The sequence below is a fragment of the Lagopus leucura genome, unplaced genomic scaffold (genome assembly GCF_019238085.1).
Source record: "Lagopus leucura isolate 7727_CA_CO unplaced genomic scaffold, USGS_WTPT01 Super-Scaffold_100157, whole genome shotgun sequence".
Lineage (NCBI taxonomy): Eukaryota > Metazoa > Chordata > Aves > Galliformes > Phasianidae > Lagopus > Lagopus leucura.
In genome coordinates, this window is record NW_024962334.1 from 24,602,966 (window position 1) to 24,616,739 (window position 13,774).

Below are 13,774 nucleotides of genomic sequence, written 5' to 3' on the forward strand. Positions count from 1 at the left end.
AGAGACTCCTTTATCTCCAGCCTAACATGAGTGATTACAGCTGAATTACAGAGGCTTTAAATGTACAAGTCAATTTTCTGAGCTAATTAAAATGAGGGAGGCCAGTAGTCCCAAGGTTAGCATAATTCAGTTCCTACGCAAAATAAATTTTGATTTAAAAAAAAAAAAAAAAAAAAAAAAAAGAATATAAATCACCAATTCAAATAGAAATTCATTAGGTGTAATTCAATGGGAATAGTAATAGTCCATAGATTGTCATTTAACTTATGCCAATTATGATATAACAAGGACAAAACAAGGATAAACTGTTTGCGGGGACATTGTTACATGAATTTATGTTTCCCAAAAAATCAAAATTATCTTTGAGAAAACATGTTGACCCACAGAAGCACCTCAGATGCCCAGATAAAATATACACGATGGATATATAAATTCAGTATTACCATTTAAATCTGCGGAGACCTTATGCTCGCTGTCTGAGGACTGCATCTTGGAGATCACCATGAAACCAGTGCCAAGAAACACCAGTGGCCCACATACAGCAATATCCAATAATTAGAAGGTCATAGAGTTCAGCTAATGTTAGAAACAAGAATATATTTAGAATTTTTCCTTCTCTTATCTACATCCACATTAGACCAGCCTTACTAAAAGACTGCTTTTAGCTAAACAAGTCAGAGGTGAACACACTTTCCTGACCCTCTTGACCCACAAACTCATCCCTATGACAGCCAACATAGAGATCTCCAACATCAAAGCCTGCCAAAGCTTTCAGGGCAAATGACATTGGCACAGAAAGAGATGGAAATGCTGCAGTCTGAAAGAAATTATTTTTGTTTATCATTCATAAAATGGTTACAGAACATAAGTGCCAGGGCTGCACGGCAAGTGGCTGTTCTGGACCACATCATAGCACCAGGCTTCATGCATTCACCTTGCCTGAACCAGACTCCTGCTGTTCTTGGAAGCAACCCCAGACACGGCAGCTGGTATGCCAGCCAGCGTCCCTACACCCCCAGGCCTACCCTCTGTCAACTTGACCAGAGATGAATGAGTGATTAGGTGGCTTTCTTAAATAGGGCATTGTTTCATTCAGTAATAGGAAAACTTCAGTGCATGAAATAAAGATTTACAACCAATTAGGCAGCCTAGAAGTATATGTTTCCCTTAGTTTTCAATATATCTTGAACAACTACTGAGGTCCAACAGTTTCAAATACTCCCTTCCTGCATGCCCCCCAGCTCACAACTGCAGCGAGCCTCCCCTGGGATGGGATCCTGGACAGGCTGATCTCGAGTGGCAACCCTGCCACAGCAGAGCTGTTGGAACTAAACGGCTTTTAAGGTCCCCTCCAACTTAAACCATTCTATATGATTCCCATTTCTTTTCTAACATTCAGTTTTTTGTCTTCAGCTCTTCAGACTGGAGGAGCAGCTGTGTAGATATAGCTGGAACTAAGAAGGGATAACCTTGATGGCTCAAGGATTAGCATCTTACCTTCCTGAGCTGTTTACAAGCAGGCATTTAGTCTGGAAGCACAGTCTGGCCTCTTTGCCTAGATTCTCAGATGTTGGGCTTACCTTTCAATAAATTCAACATATGAAAAGTGAATGAATGTGCAGTCAGCTTGGCCAGGCAGTGAACATGCCATACCTCACATCAGTCACAATGAAACAGGAGATGACAAGGTAGGATGCTCCTGTATCTAGCTTGCTCCAGATATTTTGCTCATCCCCCCCACCCCCCTCCCACCTTTTTCCCATTTAGGTCTTGGGAACTGCATTTTTACTTCATTACAACTGATTTAAGAGGACCACCTAACACTTCCAAGAAGGGTATCCTAGCAGCTGTGCACTTGATTTTGTTCTCAAATAGAAGGGAACAAATGTAGCCCATATGGTAACCCCAGAAATCACCCTGCTGTGAAGTTCAGTTGCATATTTCCCTTCTGTTTCAAAACACACATGGTTTATCCATGCAGTTCTACAGCACTATACTGCTTCTAAAAATAACCACAGCCTGCAAAATTCTGTGAGAAGAACAGGGCTTCACATCGATAGGTCAGTCAGGAATCTAACAAAATGCTTTCCTCATCACCCAGACTAAATGCACACAAGACCATATCATCCACAGCTCCCCAGACATCCCTTCCTGCAGCAACAGCAGTGACTTTGGCTCAAGGAACATGAGGCTGCTGGCTCCCAGAGCATGGCCATGAGTTGTGATCATCTCAGATGAGTTACATCACAGTAACAACAATGCTCCAAAAAGCACTCAGCCATTCCTAGATTTCCCTCTCAAAACAAGCCAAAGGAATATAGCATTATGAGCAGGCATTACTAACCTCCCTGAACTAAGCCTGAAATCTACCTATACATGGTATACTCAGACTGCCTACATTATACCCACTGTGCCGTATGAATTCCTTCTTCATAGAATCAATGCAGTATCAGATCCTCCTTAGAAGCCACGAATTGCACTCTCTTCAGCAAAGTTTCAGCCTGCTGCTAATTAACACCCTGCTCTTTTTTAAACAACTGACCCAAGACATAGGCAGCTGCCATCACACAGCCTTGTTGGGACCCAGATGAGTTCATCAGCCACTGACAGCTGCTTGCCATTCTGTGAGCACCGCAACACAGGCAGCAGCCCCTGCAGGACTAGAGGCTGCACCAGGGAGCATCTCACCAAGGCAGCTCAAGGAGCAGGAGGTGAGCACTGCTTGCCACGTGGAAAGGATCAACTGGGTCTCAACAAAAGGTGAAAAATTCGGAGAGAAACTTTTCATCCATCACCTTGCTGGGGAAAACAATATCTGTATTTTTCAAATGTAAACACACATTCAGTCCAACAACTTACTTCAGTTGAAAGGGTTGGAAGTCAATATACAGTTATTCAGCTAGAAAACAGAGCCCAGACCCTGAAGACAAGCCAAATTTAAATTTTTTTATATCTATATACAGCTGAGGCAATGGCATAACAACCTTGTAATTCCACAACAGCAGCATTAAGACAAGAGCTTATGGCTTGTTTCTAACAGTGCTGCACCAACCTAAACACAATCCTATGCCTTCTTGAGGTAGAAGCAGTTTCAGGGTTTACCACGGCCAGTACCTTGAAGAAAAGAGTATCATTTGAAGCATATTTTTGCAACATTTAGCAGAACTGCAGCACTGTAACAAAATTACATCTACTTGTTCTCTCAAAGATTTTCTGACACACATCAGTAATGTATTAAATGCTCTACTGCAATTACTGCTTTGTTCATGACCGGTAACTCTGTCATAGTAACGCAGAACACAATTTTGGAGGTACCACTACCATCATATTTGACTACTTTACTCAGGAGTTAATGTAATATTACAGCCAAACAGTCCTAGCACAGATACAGGTATATCTTCAATGTAACTCACCCCCCATTTGCTGTTTCCCCTTCCAAAGCCAGCGTCAAACACTACGCGATAACAAGCAAGTCACTCAAAGAACACACCTTCTCCACTTTCTCTGACCATTTCCTCCAAACAGAAGTGCTGGGTAAAGATCAGTCATGTCTTTGTAGTTAAAATCGTGCACTGAAGCTATTATACGCACAGGAGTTCAAGGACACTGTCACTGTTAAAGACCAGCAGGTTCAATATGCAGAACAAAATACGACTGGCTTTTTTTTGGGTGGGGTGCCTTTTCAACTATTCCCAGTAAAAATTTAATGAACGTCTGAAGTAATAATTACTTTGTATTTTATAGTTTGCATTCTGGGTATGAAATAAATAAGTAAATAAATAAAAATCAAGCCAACCTGTCACACCAGCTTCCTTAACCTAACAGTGATATGCACATGATAGGAAGAAAAGCATTAGTTAGACGATACCAATTGCATCCTGGATTCATAGGGCTAAAGAACAAGCACCTCTTTCTCAAGATCCACTGTGAGCAACCTCCACTTTGATGAACCATCAGTGATGTGAAAGAACTGTGAGAGAGGTTTGGACATTCTTATTCAAACTTAAATTTTGATTTGTATGTTTCTAAATGAGATGTGTCCCGATGTCGTTAGAGGCCTAAAACTAACCAGAACTTCAATTTTCCCACATTCTGCTCCCTATCATAGAATCTGAGAAGAAAATTCACCCAAGGTTTAAGAATCCTTCAGACAGCTTCAGATATTTGCACTTGTCTGTACAAAAATCAGTACAACTTGTGCATACACAATAAATGCCCAACATTATCTGTCCAATACCAAACATAACACAAGAAAGGTTCACATATATAAAGGCTTTTTCAAACTATGCAAGACCCATCACTACAGAAAGGGTTACAGAAAGCACAGTTAATATTTCTTCTATGAGCATATTGATACATCACTGATTTAAAGGCGTTAATGAAGTACCTACAGTTTAGAAGACTGGAACATTTTTGACCCTTACCACGTTTACAAGATTTTGGTTTTCAACAGAAATGGTTCTATGGCTAATAGGATCAATATGTGCACAGAGGTTGAGGAGAATATATCACTGCAGCACAAGTCAGACACCTTCTCTATAGACTTGTTTTGAATTGTTTATTGAGGTTTAAGAAGTCATCCACATTTCTATAAATATAGACATTACTTGAGTAAGTGACTTACAATGTCACCAGTGCAGGTACATATATAACCAACATACAAAAGCTCCACTGGAAGCTACTTCAGTTTATTCAAAAAGGACCAAGATGTATTAAAAAAAAAAAAAACAAAATAAACAAACAAACAAAAAAAAAAAACAGCTGTCACTTTCATTTATTGAAGACACTAAAGTGCATTTTTGGTTACCTCCTGGACAAACAGCTGCTGGTTAAAAAATTTGATTTTTTTTTTTCCTAAAACATATTTAAGTTATATTGATTGACATTCAGGTTTGTAGCTGTCATCCTCCTGATACATGGCAGCATGTAAGAAAGTGGTTTTTTTTTTTTTACATTGCTGGTTGACTAAGAGGAAGAAATAGATTTTTTTTTTTTTTAATTTAATGTTTCCAACAAAAGTTTAAAGAGAATCTAACATTCTGATGAATTTTTACAGCACCACTAAAGTTAGTCCTAAAAATCCAGGCTCTGTTATAGCCCTTTTAGTTGCTAACCAAGTATCTAAAGAGTCACTTGAAGCTCTGTACCAGTAAGAAAAACTACCCTCCCTTTTCTGTCAAGCACTATCCTGCCCAGTTAACACTGTTTGCACACTCTGTAAACAAGAACAGCTTAAAGCATAATTAAAGCAGAACACAGGCCCATCTTGAAAATCTTCTTCCCCCACTCCCTCCCTCCCAGTAGTGTCAAATGGTTTGAGTGTATAAAGCATTATTACATTCCTAACCACAAAATACTTTAATAATTAGAGTCACAATAAAAAAAAAAAGCATACGTTGAAGTGACATAGCAATACCACTTTAATAAAATGGGATATTTTGGGGAGATACAAGAAGTGCTCTGCTAAGTTTAACTTCATCTTTACTTCATTATGATTTATTTTTATTGCCAAAAAAGTCACTAACAGAGCAAACATGTTGCGATTGCTAGAACCACAACAGCCTAAGTTGTTCTTTACAGCTTCTTTACTGCAATTAATTTACTTTCAATTGGATAGATCGAGGACGTAATACTTATCATTCAAAAATAAATTACTAATTTTGAGTATTAGCTTAAGTCTGATTTAATGTATAAGGATGAATAGCTACCTCTAAAAAATAAAAAACCTTATATATGAAAAACATGCTGTATATTGGGAAATCACTTCTCCATGCTCCAACGTGCTGTTTACATTTTTTAACTTGTCAAAAAAGTCTCTTCTATCAGTTGAAAAACCCACAGCACTTAAGCTTCAAGTACTTGAACTGAACATGAGTCTATTTCAAAAAGTGCCAAATTAAAAAAAACACCCTACACATGTAGCCAAGCTTCCATAGAAATCCCCAAACAAGATAAAAAACAGCCTCTTGAAATAATGGATTACTAGCTTCATACATGTTTTTAAAGCTGTATAATGTTCACCTAAATACTCCACTTATGAGCATTAGAAGTTCAAAAACACAGAACACCTTCAATGCAAATCGCTTGCAGAGGCACCCTCAAACGTAGGAGTACAACACTAAGCAGAAAACCTTCGTCATATTTGGCTATTTAGACATCCATGTCACATATACCCACCCATCCATCCATTTCCTGATAGTATTACATCATCTATTCGGGCTTCTGAAATAATGCAGAGCCATAAACTCAGAAGAGACTATTTAAAAAAAATAAAAGTTCCATGAGCACACTGCCTTTCACAAGGCAAGGTTGTGCAACTGATTGTTTAATGTAACTAAGCTTAACGGCATCCAAACAAGCAGGCCTGGGTTTGGAAGCTGTCTTATGTCAAATTTTGACCACGTAACTACTCTAAAATAGAAAGGTCAAAACAGAACTCATCTCTTCTTTTTCTGCTGCCTCAACATTTTCCTTCGCTTAATTATCATATCGTATAGCTTTTCCAGTCCTTCTTTGAGTCCATCTCCGATGATTGCACAGGTTGGCTGCAAATGCCAGGGAGTCGAAGAACTCAGCTCGCTCATCGCTAACATCTTCTCGATTTCAGAAAGAGAGAGAGAGTTTCTCAAGTCCTGCTTGTTAGCGACTATAAGGACAGGCACTCCTTGATTTTCAGATATCCGCGTGATTTTGTGAAGTTCCGTTTTGGCCTCCTCCATTCTCTCGACGTCTACAGAGTCCACCACAAACACAATACCATCGGTACACCTCGTGTACGACTTCCATAGCGGCCGCAGCTTCTCCTGGCCGCCCACATCCCAGAAGTGGAACGTGACCGTTTTCGAGTTGCCCAGCGTCACTTTGATTTTCTCCGTATTAAATCCTTTCGTGGGGACGGTGTTGACGAACTCATTGAACTGCAGCCTGTACAGCACGGTCGTCTTCCCAGCAGAATCCAGCCCCAAGATCACGATATGGAAGCACTGGAAAGAAGGCAGGCTGGACAGGATCGGCGTCTGATCCGAGAGTCCATTCCCCATCGCCGGGCGGCGAGGTGACAGCGCGCTGCCGCTGCCACTACCACGGGCGGGGTCCAACGGCCGCGCTCGGCTCCGATCCTGCGGCGACAAATGCAGCGTTACCCCCGCCTGACCCGGCCTAGGGCTGCCGCCGCCACCGCCCCAACCGCGGGCAGCGAGACCGTAACCACTCCCCGCCCAGCCCGGCCTTACGGGCTCTGCAGCCCCGCAACGCTGCGGTGGCCGCTACCGACACTGCGGCGCGGCGGGCATCCGCATTCCCTACCGCATGCCGCCACTACCGCCGCCACCGCTCCCAGCCCTGCCCCTCCGGCCTACCGCTCGGCCCCGTCCCTCAGCGCAGCAAGGCTAAAGCCGCCAGCGCCTCCATGCCGCGCACCTCCGTGCCGCCAACGCCGCTGCCGCCGCCACTACGACTCCCAAACCTCTGGCAGCAGAGCAGCACCCAGCCCGCGCCTAGCCCCGCTCGCCCCGCCCCGTGCCCCTCATTGGTCTCTTAGTGCGGCGGGGGCGGGGATAAAAGCGTGCTCCGCCTCGCCTATTGGCTGGCGGCTCCGGCCACTCATCGGGGACCCTGTTCCGGCACCCTCAGCCCACGAACAGGGAGGTGAAGCGCTGCGGGCCTTGGCGGTCGCTCTGTACCCTCCACCCACGGTGCGCGGGCGGTGGCAGCGATCTCGCCGTTTCTCTTGAGCCGCATAAGCCCATGGGTTGCGGCTGCTGTCACTCAAGCCGGCGCCCCGCCCTAAGCAGCTGAGAAGCGGCTCGGTGGCGCCTCACAGTGCGCGGTCCGCACCTCGCACCGGAGCTCACCTAGCACCACCCAGGGAGGAAACCCGTTAGCAAGGCTCGGCCCGGCAGCCGTAAGGCGTCCTCAGGGGGTGAGTGGGCGGGCGGGCGTGCATCTCCGCTCTGCTCGCCTGGCCTTTGCGTCACCCCGCCCTGCCGCCGGCCACTCCCGTGGCATCGCGCGCCCCCCGTCGCCTAGCAACGTGCTGCACGCGCAGCCCCGCCACCCCACTTCCCCCCAGCGGAGAGCCTTGTGGGGCTCCCCACGTGACCCGTCGCCCCGCCCCCCGAGGGCCGCCGCCATGTTGAGGCCGGGCTTTCCTGGTGGCGCGGTGCTGTGCTGCGCTGTGGATGGGAGCTCCGTCAGAGCGTAGGGAGAGTGTGCCCCGCGCTTCCGGGTTCGTTGATGTAGCTGCTGAGGAGAAGGACTGTTTAAGGATGTTCTGGCAATTCCGTATTTCTCTGCTGAAAACATTGCGGTTTACATTTTAAATCGCGACTGTGATGTGTAAAAGAGCGAAGTTGTATAACGGGGCGTGGTGTAGCATCAGAAATGCCACAGCGTGCTGCAGACACGTGGATCAATGGTATCAGCGAGCTAAAACACCCGTTAGAATCCTGTCTAAAATAGCAACATTTTCACGTACTGTTTAAAATAGCACATGGAGCTCAGGCAGAAAAGCATCAGTAGAACCCGGCCTTGGTTTCATGGACAGTGCTCAGTGATTTGAAAGTGCTGGAAGCCAGGTGAAAACACCTTGTTAAGGAATATTACCACAAATAATGGATTTAGTCATAAAACCTGACCATCTGAAATAAATCGAATTGACCTTTATTTCCTCCTATAAAATTGTTTGCTTATTTTTATTTAATCAACCTGAAGATATAGCCTTTGAAACCTCAAACCACTTCCACGTAGCATTATAATAACCATTTGTAATGAATCCCACAAGGAAAACATGGGCTATCTACTACCTTTATTAAAGATATTCCAATTCTTGACATGAAATCCAATAATGCTGCCTTTATCTATTGTTGAAAAAGTTAATACATAAGAGCATATTTCAGTGCCCTGGAAAATGGAGTGATGCAGAACCAATGATTTTCTACAGCATGGCATATCTGATATCTTAAAAGATTATATATATATACATATATATATATATATATATATATATTTTTTTTTTTTTTTGGAAGAAGAATTTTATGATATCAGGGCAATAATTAAATGAGATTAGAGAGGAATGACCATCTATAGCAAACTGAGCATATCTGTGTTTATAAGTATGTACATGAAAATGATCCACTGTCTAAAAATTGATTGGAGAAGTCAATTGTTCTTTTTCTCTTCCCCTGCATTTAATTTATTTTATTCACCTGTTATAACTTGCTGTAAACTGAATTATGAACTCTTTGGGGCAGGTACTATTCTTCATTGTGAGTCTTCTTAGTGTTTAGTGCCTTGATCTTAATGCCTGTAGGCATTACTGCAAAACAGCTATTAAATTGCAATCCAAGTTGATCAGCTCCTCCTATACACTTCATGCTTCTTTAGAAGTCAAACGTGCAGACTGGGCAGGTGTTCCAGGTGCTATGGAGTAATGGTAGCTAAATTAATGGGAGGGTAAGAAAGCTGACACATTCTGCCTTTAATAATTGAAGGTAATGGTGAAGCAAGGCTTTGATTATCCTGTAGAAACTTAGACTGAGGAAAGTGTATGACAAGAAGTATACTTACTACCTTTTCTAGTATGTAGTTGAATGGGGTCTCTTATTTAAACAAGTGACCATAATTGCAAAGTACATTTATGAGTAAAACATGAACAGGAAAAGTATTAAGCTATATGAAGCCTGTCATACAAAAGAACAAATTACCCTGATTTTGTGTTGGGATATTTCACATACTGATCCTTAACTTTTCACTTCGTATCTACTGTGTGTACTATGAGTTTTGTTCTGACTCATTAAGAGAATGATGTTACTACCAGGTACAGCTGGCTACTTATGGCTGGCATTTGGTAATGGGATCCCAACACCTCTGCCTTGTGACACATCAATAGTCACAAAGAATGAATTCTCAATGTGTGAAAGCCAAGCAATGTGTATAAAATAAAATTGACTGTTTTTCAGTATAATGATATGACACACCTACATGAGAGTGCAAAATAACATTTTAAAAGTGTAGCTTAGTTATATATGTTCAAAAATTGAACCTATTTCTCTTCTGTTATGCCCTAAATCTAAGATTATCAATTAAAATGTACTGTTTTGAGGTGACGTGCTTTGTTTCTAAAAGATCTGGTTCCTGCTTAAAATATTATAGCAGTTTTATCATAGGTTTTGAAAATAAACAGTAACAATGAAATTGCTGACATTGGAAAACATGAAGTTCTGCTCTTAAGAGTCTCTTAAAGTGACATACAAAATGTTTTGCACAAAGAAGTCTTTTATCATCTTTCCTACATCTGATGAATTATTTTATTACTTGCAAGCTGCATGAATTATTTTGCTTTGATGATTAAAAAGTAGTTGGTGGTAGAAAATCTAATTTATTTCTTCACAATAAATAACGAAGCTTAGAGCAGCAGGAGATGGAATTGCTGTGTGTTACAGTTTAAGTTACAACTCTGATTAGACCAATTAATTAAACCTATTCTCATTTCATACATACCTTCACATGAAGTCTAACATTTGCGCTTTGCAGCTTTCATGTTCACAGATAAACATCATGCCATATAGCTGGCTAGCAAAGAGAAAGCCTTGCTCTTTGATTCTGATTCCGAGTTGCATCTTAAACGCTGCTTAGGTGTGTTAGATGAAAAAAAATACACACAAAAACACAACAGTACTAACTCTTTACTTTTCTTACTCCTAGAGAGAAAGTGATATGTCTCAGAGTGACTGATGCTATAATCTCCAGCTTCTGCGTTATGTGCAATTCAGTGATTTCACCCTCACTGTACTGATTTTTCATTTACTGGGAGCAAATAACTGAAGGTTAAACGTTGATCCTGTGTTTATAAATACAAAGGTTATAATCACAGTGTTTAAACCCAGGCATACAGCTAGTTAGGGGGGCAGTTGAAGGAGGAGAAAAAAACATTGTTTTTGCAGGTACCCCCAGTTTTCAGTCTCCATACCCTTACCTCACTAAAAGGCAGCCGCCTCTAAAAAAGAAATACAAAAAAATAGTTCCTACCTTAACCCCTCAGTTTGTGAGGTAAGACCATGAAAGACCAATCTATGTGTGATAGTATGTGCAAGCATTACGGCCTTGGCTTGCACATTTTCTTCAGTGGCCTCATATTGATAGGACTGTGCGTATATTTACCACAATAACAAACATTTCACCTGCTACTCCCCCACATCCACCATATTTGTGCCACCATTTCATGTTTCCTGGAACTACTGACTTGAGGCAGACAAGCTCTTGCTGGCAGCCAGGGCTACTGAATGCTGCCATTCAAAAATGTTATGGCACTGCTTCCAAGAGATTTATCTTTTCCCCAGCATTCTCCTCCCCACAAAAACTGTGTGCTCTTTAGAGCTTTATTTTTGTATGCTAGAGTTACTCTATTTAAAATCCTATCAAGTTGAGACATCACTATATGCTACTATTTCCTCACAATGCTTTCTTTGAAGAAGGTTGCACAGTTTTTAAGCATATCATTTTTCCTTAATATAATACAAGCAGTTTGCCAGCAGATTAAAAGTACTACAATTTCAAATGGTAGTATCTGCTTTACTGTGTTCTTGCCTAACTAAACTGAATACATGAAGATATTTTCCAAATTCCATAGTAAAGGAGATGCTTGGAGTAAATCAGATACTGCTGTTTGCTCTGTTAGTGCTAGCACAGAGCAACAATGAAGAAAACTAAACAGAAAACTGCAGTTACTTTTTTCTTCTCCAGAGAACTTTCTAAATATTTAGTATTAAACTTTTAAAAGGGTGGTGAAGTTTGCTGGATTTATAAAAGATGGGATAAACAGATTCTTAGTAGCAGAATGAAAGATTCATTCTTCTATGAATTTGTGTTTCAGTTGGTTAATTGTAGTGGAGGAAGGATGGAAGTTGTGGCTGAGGCTTTTCAAGACTGATAATGGTAAAGGGTTTTGCTCCTCTGGATTCACTAGCTTAATGTATGGTGTAAGCACAGGGCACACGTAGTTGCTAACCATGAATTTTCACAAGATTTGCAGAAATTGTATTGTCTTTATGGCATCAGTGTCTCTGTTAAGACGTAGTTTAATACTTATAATAAATTATGAGGAGCTGGGCATACAAATATGCACTTGCTGTGTTATGAAAGGTTGTTTCCACCGGGAGTCAAGCAAAAAAGGAATATAGCATCTCATCATTTGAGCACGTACAACTAAGTGGTAGTTTGTAGGATGAAACAATAATTTAAACCACTTATTCCATAATAATCCATTCACTTGCAATGGTTACTTTTTTAAAATACAAGTTTTGTGTTTCTGTACTGCATATATCCAAAAGGAAACTCGAAGATTGGAATCCAGTATACAGGCTCCATTGTAAAAACAAACAAGCTGTTCATCTGTAGTAACTTTGTACCAGTGTATATAGCAATAGAAAAAAAAAAAAAATTACATAGGGATTACAGTTAATGGAAATATTTTGTGGAAGATATTTCTAAAGTCCCAGGAGGGCTTTGAAAAATCTGCTCTGTCTGCCTCAGTGTGTAACGTTATATGTAATGTAGTGATAATGTTGCAGCTTCTTGAGCTAGATATTCAGAGGCAACAACTAATATAAATTGCTACTGAGACAATGAATAAGTGCACCAAAAATTTATTTCATGATCTCCAATTATTCATAGAATCATAGAATGGCTTGAGTTGGAAGGGACCTCAAGGATCATCAAGTTCCGACTCCTGCAGCAGGCAGGGCTGCTAAGCTCCATCTCTAATACTAGACCAGTTATTGTATGATTTACCAGCTCTCCTAATAATAGGAGCTTACTAGTGCTCCTGATAAGTACTGGTTATCTACAGAAAAACATATAGGGAATCTAGCTACTCTCTGGCACTCTAAAAGCACCTCTTTCTTAGGTGAGTCAAAAAAAGACCTACTGCCTCTGTAGGTCTGTACAAGAGGGTACAGTCCCTCTTGTTTTAATTTGTCGAAGGAGGCAACAATATATTATGAATTTCAGTCATAACTGTTTACAGGTGTAGCTGTAATTTATTTTATAACATAATTAATAGATTAAAGACGTTCCTGAAGATAAACAGCATAAGATCGGCTTTAACAGGTAATGGTGTAAGCCATAGATGCTCAATGGACTGTATCAGTTTTCTGTGAGCAGTTTGCTAGGCTCATCTTCACCAGCACTTGCTTCATTTCCCTCCAGCACTGTCTTTGTGCAGCATTTGTACAAGAGTTTTCAGAAAACACATCACTAGGCAGACCTGTGTCTCTCTTAATCAGTAGAGAACAGAAGAGCATAGAGGGAAATACTTAGTTGGGGCCAGTGAAACATCTCTATACATTTGCACACACAGTGGTATGTATTACAGTTCACTGCTTGCAGGGATTAGTGTTTCATTTGCAGATCTACTGGGGACTAAGAGTTCTGAGCCAAGGCCTCCTTTCCTTGTCCCTCTTCCAACCCAACTGCATTCCAAGGTATAATTAACACACACAGGCCATGATGTAATAGCAGCAACTCTACAGCTTTTATAGGTGTATGGCAGTCGCATCCAGTCTCTGAACAAATTCGGATTTCAACCAATATTTTGGATTGTATTTTATATCAGAACAGTGTTAAAAATCAGCTTTACAAGAGGGAAGAGAGTGCAAATACCCCCTTTGCTTTGATTGCTAGCATTAAAATCATACTTCAGTTAGCAGAACGTGAACCACAGGTAAGCATTGTAGATGGGATATTTCTCAAGCTGAAGAAAGTATTTTGGCTGCAG

The 13,774-nt window shown here is 41.2% G+C and overlaps 1 protein-coding gene across 1 annotated transcript; it reads right to left on the reverse strand.

Moving 5' to 3' along the window:
* Positions 1–4,544: 4,544 nt before the first annotated feature.
* Positions 4,545–7,437, reverse strand: ARL4A (ADP ribosylation factor like GTPase 4A). The gene is made up of 2 exons (XM_042889238.1): positions 7,359–7,437; positions 4,545–7,118 (listed from the first exon to the last, which is right to left on the reverse strand). Exon 2 carries the CDS (start codon positions 7,038–7,040, stop codon positions 6,438–6,440), a length of 603 nt encoding a protein of 200 aa, XP_042745172.1. The 5' UTR covers positions 7,041–7,118; positions 7,359–7,437; the 3' UTR covers positions 4,545–6,437.
* Positions 7,438–13,774: the final 6,337 nt, after the last annotated feature.